The sequence below is a fragment of the Mytilus galloprovincialis genome, chromosome 12 (genome assembly GCF_965363235.1).
Source record: "Mytilus galloprovincialis chromosome 12, xbMytGall1.hap1.1, whole genome shotgun sequence".
Lineage (NCBI taxonomy): Eukaryota > Metazoa > Mollusca > Bivalvia > Mytilida > Mytilidae > Mytilus > Mytilus galloprovincialis.
Genome location: NC_134849.1, coordinates 37,521,699 through 37,539,276, shown reverse-complemented (window position 1 = coordinate 37,539,276; position 17,578 = coordinate 37,521,699). Strand labels below are relative to the sequence as shown.

The 17,578-nt window shown below is 32.0% G+C and overlaps 1 protein-coding gene across 1 annotated transcript; it reads left to right on the top strand.

The window, feature by feature from the left end:
- Positions 1–705: 705 nt before the first annotated feature.
- On the top strand, positions 706–12,388 carry LOC143053454 (uncharacterized). The gene is made up of 8 exons (XM_076226242.1): positions 706–772; positions 1,882–1,953; positions 2,740–2,811; positions 3,810–3,875; positions 5,370–5,524; positions 7,725–7,883; positions 9,685–9,727; positions 12,039–12,388. The coding sequence occupies exons 3-7, from the start codon at positions 2,756–2,758 to the stop codon at positions 9,720–9,722; spliced, it is 474 nt and encodes a 157-aa protein (XP_076082357.1). The 5' UTR covers positions 706–772; positions 1,882–1,953; positions 2,740–2,755; the 3' UTR covers positions 9,723–9,727; positions 12,039–12,388.
- Positions 12,389–17,578: the final 5,190 nt, after the last annotated feature.

Below are 17,578 nucleotides of genomic sequence, written 5' to 3'. Positions count from 1 at the left end.
CTAACATTACAGCCACTCATAACTAAGAGTGTTTACAAGATAGTCTATTATCTTCAAACATCAAGTTACAAAAAATGTAATATTATTGTGAATAATGCTTATCACATACTTTATTTTATTACATATTGTTTTGTTTGCAAATCACGAACATATTTAACAAATGTTTCACAGTATATGTGTATGACGACAATTAGAAGGTCTTCCATAATTTAGTTGTGTTGGTTAACTTTATTTGTGCATAACAATGTTACTGTAAATATCACTTATATTTTAAAGGTTGAAGTTGAAGGTTAAAGAAATCTTCCAACAATGTCACTTTAAAAAACACATATTTTATCTATTGAATACACGGAGATTGAAATTATTAATCTTTGTAAATATATATAGGAATATATGGTATGAGTGCCGATGAGACAACTCTCCATCCAAATAACAATTTATAAAAGTAAACCATTATAGGTCAAGGTACGGCGTTCAACACGGAGCCGTGGCTCACACCGAACAGCAAGCTATAAAGGGCTCCAAAATTTAGTAATGTAAAACCATTCAAAAGAGAAAACAAACAGTTTAATCTATATAAAAACGAGAAACACGTATAAACTACATAAACAAATGACATCTACTGTACATCAGATTCCTAATAGGTGTGTTAATTTCACATGTTCCGGCATGGTCAGGATCATGGATTTCTTTCTTCCAGATATTTAGGATCTAATAAGCTAGTAAGTTTACCAGAAGATCTGTTTTCTAACAACAAAAAACTTGAAATATTGTAAGTATGATGTATGCGCACTTCAGACTGTTTTTTACATATGAAAATTGTTAGTTAATCACGTACACACGTATCTGCTGTTCTTAAATATACTTGTATGCCGAGAACATATACATGATATAGTAGTGATGTCATCATTATACTGTGGATTCAGTTTTTTTCGTTGGATACCAGTTTTCGTGGATCTTGTGGGAACAGGTGAACCACGAATTTTAAAACTCAACGAATTACAAATTTTTCATAGACTTGATGCAGATATTAGCAAAACCACAAAATTAAAAATCCACATAGGTGTGAATTTTTCTGAATCCACGAAAGTTTGTACCCACGAAAATAAATGAATCCACAGTATTCTAATTTTGTAAAATTATGCTAAATGTCAAAGCAATAACAATTACACCAACAATATCGATCCGTCTATATAGAAACACGTCTGAACTACATAAACAGACGACAACTACTGTACATCAGATCAGACTTAGGACAGGTGCAAACATGTGCATCGGAATTATTGTTATAATGGTACCAAACCTTCTCCTCCCTTTGCTGATGAAACAACAGTTTAACATCACACCATAGAAAAATACACTATAGAATATTAATTAGAAGGCTTACTTAAGTCATACTTTATTTTAGATTATATTTTATATAATATGTATATGATCTCGTAAAGAAAGTTGACTTTTATTCAGATTATTTTTGTAAGTGCAATTGATATTTAATAGTGTGTGGTATTTCTAACTTGTTTATATTTATCCGCTGTTTTTATATACTTGTGTGCCAATAGTTCAGCAGGCCAGAGGCTCCTGACTTGGGACAGGCGCAAAATTGCTGCGGGGTTAAACATGTTTATGAGACCTCAAGCCTCCCCCTAGTATGTTAACAATCAGAAGGTCTACCATAGTTTTTTTGTGTTAGCACTTCCTTTGTGCATAACAATGTTATTTTAAATATCACTTATATTTTAAAGGCTGAGTTGAAGCTTAATTTTTTTTCCAACATTGACACTTTACAGAAACACATTTTAACTATTAATTATTGTTAAGGTCATAATAGGTTTGTTAGTTTCACATGTTCTTGCATACTAATGATTACGGATTTTCTTCCAGATCTTTAGAATCTAATAAGCTAGTTAGTTTACCAGAAGGTCTGTTTACTAACAACAGAAAACTTCAAATATTGTAAGTATTGCATTGGTATTATTACGGTCTCAAATCAAAAGAAAAAAATCAAGAACCTGCTTAAATGTTGTCAAATGATCTTTTATGAGCTTTTAAGTCTTATGTTTGAAGAGTAAAAGGTGTTATGGGCCAAAATATTCTAACTTGTATCGTATGGAAAAACATGGAGGAGTCCGAACATTTGACACTTATTCTTAAACCTCAACTAAGTACATCCTTAAATTGTTTATTCCATCACGTACACACATATCTGTTGTTCTTAAATACACTTGTGTGCCGCGAACACAGTTGTGTTGTCATCATTATAATTTAATTTTGTTAAACAATGCTAAATGTTAAAGCAATAACAATAATAATTACAACAACAATATCAGGCTGATGACTATTTCCTTTGATCCACTGAATTAATGAAGTTCAACCATTGCAGTGCTTGGTAATTTCAATATAAGTAGGTTAATTAAATATGTTCGTGATGATTGATTTTCGACTAGATATTTAAAGAATAACTGAGAAAGTTTCCCAAATGGTCAGTTGACATTTAACTTGTTTAACACAAATCTTCCATTTGTCAGATTTATTCTTATTTAAAGATCATATTAGATTTTTAATCAGGTTTCTATATAAAAGGGTTTTTAATATAAGTGCGTGACAATAGCTCAGTAGGTTTATCACTGCTCTAAACTTATTGAAAACAAAAAGATCAAATTAGTAATTTTTGGAAGGTTCAGTTTAGGTCCTTTAATGTAACTTGTTATAAAGTAATCATAATACTTGATTTTCTTTCAGACGTTTAGAGAATAACATGTTAGTAAGTTTACCAGAAGGTCTGTTTACATTCAACACAGAACTTAGATTTGTGTAAGTGTAGTTTATATTCATATAAGAGTTAAACGTATGTGATACTGTGTTGAATGTTTAATAAGTTATCAAAGGTACCAGGATTATAATTTAATACGCAAGAGGCGCAATTTGTCCATATAATATTAATCAGTGACGCTCAGATCAAAATAGTTGTAAAGCCGAACAAAACCAAAGTTGAAGAGCATGGAAGACCAAAAATTCCAAATACGGCTAAGGTAATCTATTATAAACTAGGAAATTTATTAAAAATTACAATATAATTAATATTCATGTCAACACCGAAGTACTGACTACTGAGCTGGTGATACCTTCGGGGACGAAACGTCCACCAGCAGTGGTATCGACCTACCTCGTTCATATCTACACTATGTTCTTCAATATTCGTCTGTGCCAATAGTGTAAGGTTTCCAGATAGTATGTTATCATCGATTACTAAGTCGCAATAGTTATCACCCTTCTAGTGTTTACAAACACGTTCTCCTTACATGCTTTGTTTTAACTTTTAATGATATTCAATATTAAAACAATACTTGGTAATTTGAGTATCAGTGTTTTGATTAAATATCTATTACATAATCAAGGCGATCGATTTTTTTTTAAATTTAAAGCCAATGACAACTCAGTAAGTAAACCAGTTAGTCTGTTATTATTGATACTTTGTTGCATGAACTTTAATTATGAATAACGCTTATCACAGACTTAATTGTATTGAACTATTGAAGATTTATTTGTTTATATAATCACGTACTTATATTACTAATGTTCCTCAATATGCTCGTGTATCAATATCTTGGACGGTTTACCACTTTTAATGTGTTCGCTTAATATTTATAGGTTGCTGTTAAAAGCTTTACAAAATGCACCAACAATTTCAGTGTAAAGAAAAATATATGTCCTCTATTGAATACACGGAATTGGTAATCTTTGGTTAGTTCAGTATCAGTGTTTTAATGTCTCATGTTCTCACATAATCATAATAATTGGTTTTCTTCCAGGTATTTTGATTCTAACAACTTAAAAAGTTTACCAGATCTGTATTTGATCACGAATCTTATAACATTGTAAGTATGACTTATGCTCATCTCATATATAGATATAGGAAAATGTGGTATGAGTGTCAATGAGACATCTCTCCATCTAAGTAACAATTTATAAAAGTAAACCATTATAGTTCAACATGTTAAAGGTACGGTCTTTCACACGGAGCTTTGGCTCACTACGAATAGCAAACTATAAAGGGCCCCAAATATTACTAGTGTATAACCATTCCAATGGGAAAACCAACGGTCTATTCTATATAAAAACGAAAAACGAAAAACACGTATGAACTACATAAACAGACGACAACTACTGTACATCAGATTCCTAACTTAGGGCAGGTGCAATCATTTACATCGGGATTAAACGTTTTTAAATTAATGGTAACAAACCTTCACCCTTTTCTGAAACCACAGTCTAACATCACAGCATAAATAAATAAACTATAAAATATCAATTTGAAGGTTTACTCCAGTCATACTTTATTTTAGATTATATTTGATATAATATGTATATGATCTCGTAAAGATCGTTGACTTTTATTCAGTTTATTTTTGTTAGTGCAATTGATATTTAATAGTATGTGGTATTTCTAACTTGTTTATATCTATCCACGGTTTTTATATACTTTTGTGCCAATAGTTCAGCAGGTTCGCCACCATTCTATTGTCTATGTAAATCTCCTTCTTACATGCTTATTGAACAGTTGATGTTTTTCAATATTTCAAAATGTATCTTAGAATTGCTTTTGGTAATTTGAGTATAATGGTCTTGATTAATCACTTTCTTAACTTGAAATATGTTTACCAGTTGATCTGTTATCATCGGACACAAAGCGGCGACTATTAAAAGTGGGGATGATTCGTATCTCAGACTTTATATGGACTTCCTCTGTTTGAATTTGACTTGTTGTTCAGCGTTTTTGTTATACTTTTTTGAAACTTTTGGTGAATTGTACTTGTAATTCAGCGTATTTTGTTACACTTTTTTGAAACCTTTGGTGAATTTGACTTGTAGTTCAGCGTTTTTAGTTATATCTTTTTGAAACCTTTTGCAATTTGAGTTCCACTGTCTTCTGTTTATCTACGACGTTAGCATGTGTATCATATCGTATTACAGGTTGCAATGTATATCGAATCGTGCATTCATGATTCATGATTTTCTTACAGAACTTAACAGGATAATTACATATTAAGTTTGAAATTTGTGTGCTGTGAGTATTTTTTGTGAATAAACTCATCATAGCTTCCAGGACAGTTGTTCCTCTTGTGTCTTACTAAATGTCTTATAAAAAGCTCTATCTTTTTCGACTAAATAATGTATACCTCTTTTAGTAAATATCTGTAGAAACAGCATGGTACTTTGTTGTTGTTTCTTATAATGCCATGATGTTGCCATACCTTGTATATGTCTTACCCTCATGATTTAAAATATTTTTCAGTAATGTCAAAATGCAGACGTCACATGATTATGTACATGAAATAGGGATTAACCTTATATTGAATTTAATATTTAAGGAATATGAACAAAAACGAATTCATATGCTGCCTCATGATTGATTTTAAAGACTGGGCATCAAATCAAACACAGCTGACGTATGAAGGAACATGTACTAATTTAAATACCACCATAGATATTAACAGTTTTAACACGAGCACCTGCATTATTCCAGGTAAGCAGTTTAAAGTATTTCTTATGGGAGTTCGCTTCTCAGTTTTTTTTTTTAAATAATAAGCTTTTCATAATACTAGTATATATTGATAGAAGACTAATAAAGAAACAAAAAGAGCAAACATAAAATATAGGTCAATGTTCTTGTTTTCGAGAAATAAACCATTGGAATTTATGCGGGAATAATGTTCTCTCTTGATTTTGCATAGCTTTATTATTGACAAGTTCTCACACACTGTTAAAAATAATTTAATAAGAATTTTACAGACGGTTTATAATTATGCATGTGTAAGATTTATAAAAAGAAAAATGGGATGAATGGGCAAATATTTTAAGGAATTCAAAAAAATACAACCAGAGGATTCCTAAAATCTGACAAAAATTCCAAAACATAACAAGCAAACTTCCTTAATAAATAATTATAGATCATCGTTGATCATTTCATGGATGGACAATTAGTTTATAGATGAAAAGTTGAATATGAATTTAAGTGAATTTATTTTCACCATATACAATGTATATTTTAGCTGTTATCGATTGATTTACAAACATGTGTGTATAGTATATGACAATATTTTCGAAAGTTTGACTGTACTCCGTCGATAAAAACAAAATAATAGTTATAGTTTTTCCAACTTTCATCCTTCGCATTCTCAAATGACGAATGCCAGACGAATGAATTAAAATTCAAATCAGTTCAGTAAAACTAGCAATCTTACTACCACAGTTCCCGACGGCTATTTACGTATTTACTTTTAATCACTTCATATTGACACACCAGACAATACTTATAACTCTTAATATACTTTTTAATCTTATTTTTGGGAAATAAGTCGCAAAAATTAATAACCGAATGTGTTTGAAAAACATAGTTCGCGACAATATGTACAAATACAGTTTAAATAGAAAAAAGCTGTCAAAAATCAGTGCCATTCTTATGTTTAAATTATAGAATAAATAATGAAAACATATACGTTAGAAATCTCATGCATTTGAAGCGTTTTTTTATGGATTTGGCTTCATTTAAAACACTCAAAGCCCAATTTTTTGAAAGTCAAGGATAAACAAGAACCGAAAAAGATATTGAGCTATATAATCAAAAACTGACACAAAAAATTGCCAAATCCATCTTAAGTTAACTTTGGCCTAAGGGAATTGAAACGTTAGTTTTTTCATCATTTCAAAACTTACTACAAAATAGAATAATGTCTATTGTTTAACAATAGAATAAACACACGTTAGTAAAATCATGGAAACGGAAATCCACATTTGCCACCCTACAATAGTTTATATTCATTACCACATGATTAGTCCTTGTAAAAAATATGAGTATTTCTAAGGAGGAAAATGGTTAACTGATTTGTTAACATAAAAAAGTACCCCTACCCCAAATAGCTAACCATTTTTGGAGTAAATTTAGCGTATGATATAATAAAAAGTTCATCAAACTTTTTTGTAGTCAGTGTAGTTTAACTAGGATGTATCGTAGTACATGTGTTATATAGTATCGTAGTATAACACATATTTAACAGACAGTTCTGTAGTTTATTCATATATCATAGTAAGGGAAATTAGCATTATTTTGATTATTATCAACACTATTACCAGAATTCGTAGTAACATTTTATAATGTGTAAAGCAGAAATCTTTCTTAAGGAAACTGATATGCAATTATGAATTACTCTTAATCAGCTGCAGTCAATACATGCAATTTCGCTCCTTTTTGATTTCGTACAATGCTTTCAGTTATTGTGTGTTATGATGATTTGCTTCTTCTGTACCAGTTATTAGATTTAAACTAGTTTTACTCCTGGGTATAACATGTATAATTAAAAGGACAATTCCTGTGAATCCAAGTTGTCGTATTAGATTTATACCATGCTCAAATCTATATCCAAATCACAAAAGTGTGTGTGATTGCTTGAAAAGAAAAGGTGAAACGAGGGAAGAAACCTTTAGACCAATAGCATGCACTAATTTTGAAAGACCTTATTAATTTCTCAACAAGTTAAAGTAAAAATATGAGTATGATACATGCATAACTATTCAAATGAGGTCAAATGATTGTTTTCTATGAATAATTAATACAAAATTGAGGTTGCAGGTTATGAAAATTGAACCAAACACACTGCTAATAGTGGATACTTATGCAATAGTTTTTCAACTGATATATACCGTTTTGTTTTTATTTTTCAATTGAGGATGGAGCCCATGGGTCAACTCATCATGTTCTACTACTTGTGGAGATGGTGTCATAATCAGTACCAGAACCTGCGACAATCCCCCACCGTCTGACAATGGACTGAAATGTGTTGGTTCCGAAACTGAAACATCAATTTGCAACTTAAGAAAATGTCCAGGTAAATTCTTTAGATACATCAGATTAAAATCAACATAACGTTATGCATTTTATAATTCAATAGTTAACCGGAGCGGAACACTTCTCTTTAGAATTTATGGAGAAACTGTTATATCTATCACTGTATTCTGTGAAATCACAATAAAAAAAATCATCCAAAATATAAGGCTTTTCCGTCAAACGCGTGTTTCTTTCGTGGACACATAAGACTCATCTGCAGCGTTTAAACGAAATCAGTTTTAAGGCAAGAGCAAATAAATTATTTACAACACTCCTGATTAATTTTTTTTTCTTTAATTCTTACTCAATTCATCCCTTTTATAACCTATTGATAATTTTTATCTATTGTTGCTCATTTGATCTAAGTTTTTGGTTGGTCCAAATTCGATGATGACGTCAAATTGTCTTGCTTTCCTTCGAAATTATTATTGTGACGTCATGAACAAAAGGTGACCATGTCTGATGAGGTCAGAAAAACTTGATGCAGTGGTATAATCTATATATAGCTAACAGTAAAACTTAATAGCATAACCTCAAAGCCGAAACCTTGAATTTTACAGAAAAAAAGCTACCATCCCTGGGAATAATATGTTAGAAAAGTACTAGATCATTTGCTTAATTGAATTATATTTCTCACAAAATTAAGAATGTACATATGAATGATTGCATCAAATTCATAAACCTTGCTACTCCAAACAAGCAAAAGGTCAATACAAAAGGTTTACTAAAACTCAGATATAATCTAAACCTGTGCGTTTAAAATTTTGTTATAATACAAAATCATAGAATTCTAACTTTTCTACTCAATGAGTGATTTAAAGGCTATTATTTTAGTTATTTCAGTGACTTATAAATTGACAGAACGTGAACAAATTAATTATGTATCATGTCAACATGAAAGTGCTGATAACTAACGAGACGTCATCGACCCAGTTGTTAACATTTTTTTTTTCAAAGCTAAAGCAGATTTTAACTTGATACTGCTATTCTCAAAAGTATTTATTAATCTATTTTAGCAACCTTAACACAAAAATAAACCAAAACATAGCTAGTCCTCACTAGATAAAGGCAACAGTAGTATACCGCTGTTCAAAACTCATAATTCCATGGACAAAAAAACAAAATCGGGGTAACAAACTAAAACTGAAGGAAACGCATTAAATATAAGAGGAGAACAACGACACAGCATTAAAATGTAACACACACAGAAACGGACTAAGCATTAGACAAAATCCTATGAGAATAACAAATATAACATCAAAACCAAATACATGCATTTGGGATAGATAAGTACCGTGACACGACTTATAGTAATGTGAATTCACACTCAAAAATAAGAGAAAACAAACAAAACAACGGAAACACAACGTTAAAATGTAACATACACAGAAACGAACTTTAATGTAACAATGGCCATATTCCTGACTTGGTACAGGACATTTTTAAAGGAAAAAATGGTGGGTTGAACCTGGGCATGCCAAACCTCCCTCTTTTATGGCCATGTGAAATATAACATTAAAATCACAGCACAACATTACAGGACTACAATATAAATAAATAGGAGAACATAATTGAGAAAGAAACACACGATAGACATTTATCCATATATCATTTTACGCTTTTTATCATTCCAATTGCGGTTTAGTTATTTACAGTCAAGGTGTGCCATTACTTTCCAAATAAGTAAAATTGTTTAATATGACATAAAGCAATTACTGATAGTCAAGATGCATCTATAAAAGTTTCACTGTATGTAACAAAACCTTGAGACAATTGGGTTGTATATTGTTCATTTTTTACAGCATGTCATCGTTCGAAGAAAAGACGATTTGGACAATAAATCAGGTAAATTTCCTCTATATTTTTTTTTTCATTTGTGACAAACTAAAATTATTGTCGACATTAATAAAATTTGGCACTTGCTACAGGTACCCGCAAAAAAAAACTATAAGAGATAATAATTTTTATTTTCCAAACTAATTTTACAAGTTGTACCCTAATTCATACAGAAATTGCATGTAACAATAACATAATTTGTTATTGTTACCTGAAGTTATTGTCAATAGCAAAATATGTCTAGGTAGGGACTAGTCTAAAAACAAAGTCTGATTTACTAGATATCTATGAAATAAATTTAAACTATTAAATATCGATGTACATGCAAATGCTTGCACCTGTCCTTAGTCAGGAATCTGTTGTACGTCTGTTTATGTAGTTCATATATGTTTTTCGTTTCTCGTTTTTATATAGATTAGAAAGTGGATTTTCCCGCTTGATTGGTTTTACACTTGTATTTTTTTTTTTTTGACCCTTTACATCTTGCTGTTCGTTGTGAGCCAAGGCTCCGTGTTAAAGGCCGTACATTGACTCATATTGGTTTACTTTTATAAGTTATTACTTGTATGGAGATTTGTCTCATTGACACTCATACCACATCTTCCTATATCCATTTACATGATTAAACCACCAGATAAATTGACAAACATGACGTTCCTTTTTGCCAAAAAGTGGTCATGTAAAGTAGTTTACTATTCATGACTATGAATTCGAATGAGCAAAATGCTCAAGTTGTGGTCAGTGAAAAATTTTAATAAAGACAATTCAACAATTCCAACATGAACATTCTGTTCAATAATAAAGAAGAAGATAGGACCTTAACTCCAGAGGAACATTTTTTTTTCTATTTGTGTAATTGCCTGGGACATTTCTCGACAAGAACATTAATCGCAATAGATTTAAGAAAACTGTCCAATGAGTCTTGAAAACTGCAGAAGAAGATCATAGCAGAGTAGAACTGCTTAGTGTGTTGCATTGGAGTCCATCTAAATGAATTTATTGTGTGCAACAGGTATTTGGAGTGGTACAACCTTAAATGTGTTGTCCTTAAATTGTCAACTTAGGCTTTACACAGGATGTGCCAAAGGTGCCCTCAAAATAAATTCCTATAATACTGAGTAATACTAAATATGTTTAAGTGTTTAATTTATCTTTGCTATGTCCATAAAATAATTTATATTCCTAAAATAATGGTTTCAAATATGTAAACCGAAGAATACGGGACTATGACACGAATACAGTACAAAGTAGACACACTAATAAGACATAACTTGCAAATGTAAAATTTTGCAAGTAACTATAACTGCCGATAACAATAGAACAATTTATTTAAATTTCCGTATGAAATTGGATTCCTGTCCGGAAACAATTCGGGAATTAGTCTCAAAGTAACAATAATTATTGTTTCATTGCTACTTTTTGCAGGTCACCGTACATAAATTAATAAATAAAAATAAATAAATAAATAAGCTTTATTTCGGTATATAAACAAGGACATAGGATCTAATGAGTTTTTAACCGACAAAAGATAGTGCTTACAATTCTTGTCTCGTCTATGATGATAATCGCAGAAAGCCATATAGAGAGATTGCTTTTTCTGGTGACGGCAACGATGGCGTCAACAATTGTTAAGTTTTCTGTCTAAGTTTATTAGGAACAAATTGTGATCGATAATTGATATACATGTATAATACAAAGTTGCATTACTATTAGTACAAATAAGTTAGACGAATATTCTGAGGCCTTGCCTTCTAGGTCATGGTTCGGCGATTTTGAATTATAGAGCAATTTTCAATGTTTAGTTTTCTACTGAAGTTAGATTGATAAAAAGTGCTTACAATAGACAATGATATTTTCGATATAATTACGTTACTGTCTGTACATCTCGGTGTTTCAATCATGTCTAGGTCCTATCCACAAGCTGTCACGTGACTTTGGAAAAATATGCAATGTAGGTGTTCCTCATATTTTGATGCCTACAGGCGATACACATATCGACGTACCAACAGTAAATGATTAAGCCTTTGTAGTTAATATTATTTAATAATTTCCAAGTTATTAGGAAATTGATATATCACCCAACATGTGAATCCACACTTAGTCGAAATAGCACAAATGCAAGACAGTGTGCAGTTGGCTTATAAGAAACAAACAACTTGATTGCATTCTACAGCAAACTGAATGCATTTTATATGGTTTACATATTTAAAAGCATTTTGAAGTTCATCATGCCTTACAACGAATGACTGTAATATCAATACAGTATAATTTTATAAATTACAACAATTTATGAAATTCATTTATTTATTCTGTCTTCCAGGAAAAACAGAAAAAATGGAAAGCCATGTACCAAATACGAATTGACATATTTGATTGGAAAACAATTGAAACAAAGTGGATCGATTTCATTCTTATATTAAACTGAGGGACAATTCTAAATGGTTTAAATTTTATGATCATCATTGTGGGAAAATTCATTATTTGGTTTCACATGAAATTCTTACTTTCAATATTTCAGATACAATCTGTGTGGTTTACTTTCTCGCGAGTGCAAACTTCCTGAATATTACTTGTATGTCTTTAATTCAGTTATTAGGATTGATGAGTTTTATTTTGACATTTCATAGCGTTGCATCTGTAACTTGCATGACTTTAAAGTTGTAAAGGGTCAGAATAATTTTTTTTAAACGTTTAATGATATTTTGTGATATTTTAGTTACACTTTACATTTTTTGGTGATATTTTGTGAGAATATTCATTGGTATTCCACTTGTATTTGAATGATTAATATATGTGATTTTTTTCTAAATAAAAGCGGGTATACATTCAAAAGTACATTTTTTCATTGTGTTGCCATTTTAATATCAAATGAAAAAGGCAAACAATTCAAAACACCGTATACAAATAATTAACAACAAGGAGGTACACTTAATTTTAATTATCAAAAACTTCAAGTACCTGATGGGTGTAGATGATGAGAACTGTTTTGACCAAAGCGAATTAAATCTGGACAATTTATGTGCATTCAGATAAGGAATCAAACTAAACGAATAAAATGAGTTGGTAATTGTTTCAAACATTTGATAGTCTGCATGGCGTATCCTCTCTTTGCGACAAATGTGTTGACGTTGTAGTCAGCACAGCATCTTCCTTTATTGTTTGTGTATGGTAATGGCATTATTTTGAGTGTATAATAGAGGCGCCAGATACCAAAAAAACTCATTAAAGATACCAGGCTTGAAATTTTAAATTTGTGCCAGACGTACGTTTCGCCTTTAAAAGACTCATTAGTGACTCTAGAAGCAAAAATGTCAAAAAGGCCAAATAAAGTACGAAGTTGAAGAGCAATGAGGATCGAAAGTTCCTAAAAGTTTGCCAAAAGGATAGTCCAACACATAAGTCGAACAAGACAGTGACAATGTCAATGAAAAGGTTGGGTGAATACTGGCTTGAAGTACAAATAGGTTATTGAAATATCATATTTAAAAAGGGGGCAGTATCTCAACCCTAATTTTACAGCTCTCCGCTCACCTAGCACAAGGCAACATGAGCTTTTCACAACACTTGGCGTCCGTCGTCTGTCGTCCGTCGTCTGTCGAACATATAAAACTAAAGACTGAGCAACACGAACCCCAACAAAAACTGTAGGGGATATCAGGTGCTCCCGAAGGGTACGCAGATCCTGCTCCACATATGGCATCCATCTTGTTGTTCATGTTATTACAAACCGGTAAATGGTCTAATTCGGTAGGTAACATCCATGAAAAGGGAAGTAGAAGAAACATATCCGATATCATCTGTCAAATAACGCTCAACCAACTAGTGATTGCGTCTGAAAAATTTACGAAGAGATGATTTCAACTTCACAATTTGGAACTCTTGGTTTAATAGCTTCCTTTTGAGCAGCAACCCTCTATCAATGAAATAATGATAGGAAATGTAAATATCATATCAATTGGAAGATATATACTCCGTATACAGGTGCTGCTGTAATGTTGATACATAGAAATGGACAGGTTACAATTGGAAAATTGAATAATCTCGTTTGTCGTAAAGTTTTGTTTTCAACCGACCCTCATTGTCAATTTCTAGATGTACGTCAAGATATGAGGCGGACTTAACTGTATCTGTTGTATCCTTTATCTTTTGTTCGATATGATAGATGCTTTCAACGTGGTCACCATATTTTGAATCATTTAGTGAGAAAACATCGTCTTTATAGCGGAAAGTAAAGTTACAGGATATTGCTAATTTCTTAAAAGAAGTTCTTGTATGAGTCAGCCTCATAATAATTAAGAAACGAGTCGGTAAGAAGAGGGGCACAATTGGTTCCTCAATCAAGAAAACAAGCATCATCATAATATCAGTTTCAGAGAATATTTTGTTTAAATCAGTGTGAAACTTTACAAAGTAGGATGTATGCCTCCCTTAGACAAGATACTTGTATCTACTTTGGCCATTCTATCTTATTAAAACAAAGCAGTACCAACTCGTTCAATCTGTTTTTTAGTTAACGTTTGGAATGAGGAATACTCGTGTAAAGTGTAGAAAAGTCAAATGTTTTAATATTTTTGCAAGATAAAAGAGTCTTAGATTGTTTGTACTCTAAAAGATATTTGGAATTCTTTAGATCAACATCTGCTTTACGCCACCTCTAGAATGGGCAGTTTCACAGTAACTTTGAAGCCTGGCTTTGATAAAACAGATGTTAATAATTTAGAAAGAGGTTTAGTGGAGTACTTTGAAGAACAGTCAATATACCGTTGTTCGTAAGAACACTCATGTAGTTTAGGTTTCCAATACAGTGATGGAAGATTCAGTTTTTCATCTTTGGTTAAAATTTCAAAGGAACATAGAACAGACCTATGATTATCTAGGATTTTTCCCTTTGGTAAGAAAGGGTATATGTTGAGTTTTCAAGTGAATTGCCAATACTTAGTTCATTTATCAAGGAGTTTATGTGATGAGTTTTACACACAAAAAATATGTTGTTTCTGGCTTTATCAACATTTTAAGATTGACGTAGCATGAGTATTGATAGAACCATTCAGTTTCTTAATTCTGATTTGTACATGTTGTATCAACAACCTCACAGCCTTAATTCATTCGGATAGAGTATATACGTCCTTCTTGATGAATAGGACTCTTTGAAAATCGGTATTGAAATATTTATGTTTTGTAAATATTTACCTCTTACTCATTTGCTTTATAACTGTTTATTTGTGTACATAGAAAATTAATGACGCAAGGCTTATTTGACAAATGGCTAGTTTTATTATCTGCAGTTAAAGTTGAACTGTCAGATTAATTAAGACAAGTAACGATGTTTTGGGGTGTATGGTAATAAAATTAGTTATGCCTATTTGTTTTGTCTAAAGAGAAAGTAATTAAACTCTATGATAAAGGTCAGTTGGTCAAGATACTAGAAGCTGTAGTACTGTCACGACTGTAAGAATTCTCCTTGATTGTTTTAATGAGTATAGATACTGAAGGACTTGGTTTTTAAAGTTTATATGTTAAAACTTTGTAACGTAGTTTGTGAATGCATCTGAAGTAATGTAAATTTGTGAATGAACAGATAACGTTTTATTTAGTTCATGGGAATTACCATAGGATACATTGTCGTATTGTTGTGCCATAGTATAATTATGTCTGTCCGTATGTGTCGGTGTCGTTCCTCCCCTCGGTCACGTTACAATATTGAATGTATTTCTTTCAATAAGTTATTTCAAGGTCATTTCTCATGACATCTCCTTTCTGTTACAGCATTTCTTTCCTATAAATTTGTGGTTGCAGTGACAGATCCAGAGGGGTCGTAGAGGGCGTAGCCCCCCTTTTTGTTTGCACTTTTGTTTTTTGTACAATGATTAATCAGACTAGACTTCGTGAACGCGATTTCCCGTGCGTGTATCTAATTTTCATGCGACAATTCTTTACTTATAAAGATATTTTTCGCTCGTATTTACTGTAATATATTATGGATTATGTCAAAGTCATGTGATTTGCTACGGTGGAGTTGACTCGTGCGTCGAAAAAAGTGTTACTCAAGTCATTTTGAAATTCAAATTACAGAAACACATTGCTTAGGCTGAGGATAAAAAGCATGACACCTTCAAACCGACAAAGGATTTAGCAAGAACATATAGACTTCTATTTTACAATTTCTCCAAACAGAAAGTAATACTTTATTACATTCTTGTGAAAAAAGTTTCACGTTAATATTATTTACCTACGAAAGCAATGTTTAACCCCACACGCCCCAGTCTATTAATAACATAGCTGAATAATGATCCCCAGTTAGTAATCTCTAGATAGATTTTGATTCTAAGGTAAGAACCATTTGATTTACGGAGGCAGTCTGAGTTTTGCCTTAAACAAAGATTCTGGCTGTATATATATGCATTGAAAACAATAATCTTGTCCGTTTTTTTTGTGTTTTTTTTGTGTTTTTGGCTATTAGAAAAAAATCAATTCTAGCAATAAATGAACATGATGAATAAACAACGGCGTATTTTGTTGGGGGGGGGGGGGGGCTTGTTTCACGGTTCGAATGCAAATCCCATATCTGACCAGAGTGTCTGTTTCGCCGGACTGATATATTGAATACTTTTTTCAAGGCACGACTGCAACCTGCCTGCTGGGTGTGGCCTTTATGTCTCCATTTGTTGACCGCCATTCATAAATTCGTTGTCATTTCAGACTCATTCGTAGCCTTGGTTGTTTTGGAACCCCTCACTTCCCTTGTTGGGTGTCAAACATTTTTGGATAAATATTGCTTGTTTGTCTTTCTTAACTCGTGTCGGATAAACATTGCTTGTTTGTCTATCTTGTCTCATGTGCGGGAGTTTCTCACTACAATGAAGAACCTTTGGTGGCCTACAGCTGTTGTCTCCACTATGGTCGGATTGTTGTCTCTTTGACACATTCCCCATTTCCATTCTTAATTTCATTATAGTAATTTCATTGAATAGCCCGGCTTATATCTAGTTTACAACAAGAAGTCTGTGAGGTTATGCGACCTAAACATACAACAAATGAATATCTTCCATGTACATTTTTACTGACAAATTTTATGTTTTTTTAGCCAAAAAAAAAGGTTTTAATAATTTTATTATAGACAAGTAATTGGGAGAATATGGCATCAAACATGTCCAACCCTTACACTTTAACTATAAGATATGCAGGAACTGTTGCAAAAGTGCATTTTACACTTATTTTATGTTGTTTTAGCCACAAATTTTTTTTTAAAAAAGATCTTATTATACCTCGCCCCCTTTCCAAAATCCTAGATCCCCTAGCTGGTCATGCCGCAACTATTTCTTATTAGATCGTATTTCAAATTGATTCACCTTTCAAGCAAATTTGTTGCCGGCGCAATAAAATATGTGCGTCTGCATTCTCAGGTAAATTGAGGTCAACAGTCGACCTGGCGTAGAGTTCAATATTGATTGCATTTAGTTTAAGAACAATCTAATCAAGATATTCAATTTTAGCTCACTTGACCTAAAAGGTCAAGATCAAGTGAGCTTTCCTCATCATTTGGATCTGTCGTCGTCGTCTGGGCCAATTTAAAACAAACTTGGACACAATCATCATTAGGGTATCTAGTTTAAAAAAATGTGTCAGACGACCCCGCCTGCCAACCAATATGGCCGCCATTGCTAAAAATACAACGTAGGGGTAAATGCAGCTTTTTGGCTTATTGTAGATTCATTTTTATTCGTTGGATACATATATTTGTGGATTTCGTTGGTACAAGTGAACCATGAAATTAAATGATCAACGAATGTCAATTTTTATATAGGCGTTAGGCGTGTACGCAGACTTCCACAAAACCACGAAAGTAAGTATCCACGAATA

What these genes read in the sequence shown, in the direction of transcription:
- LOC143053454 (XM_076226242.1), top strand. Translation starts at nt 2,756, where the DNA reads ATGTTAGTAAGTTTACCAGAAGGTCTGTTTACATTCAACACAGAACTT. An exon ending in AACACAGAACTTAGATTTGT is followed by an intron (nt 2,812 to 3,809) that starts GTAAGTGTAGTT and finishes GTTTTCTTCCAG; the next exon opens with GTATTTTGATTCTAACAACT. An exon ending in CAACTTAAGAAAATGTCCAG is followed by an intron (nt 7,884 to 9,684) that starts GTAAATTCTTTA and finishes CATTTTTTACAG; the next exon opens with CATGTCATCGTTCGAAGAAA.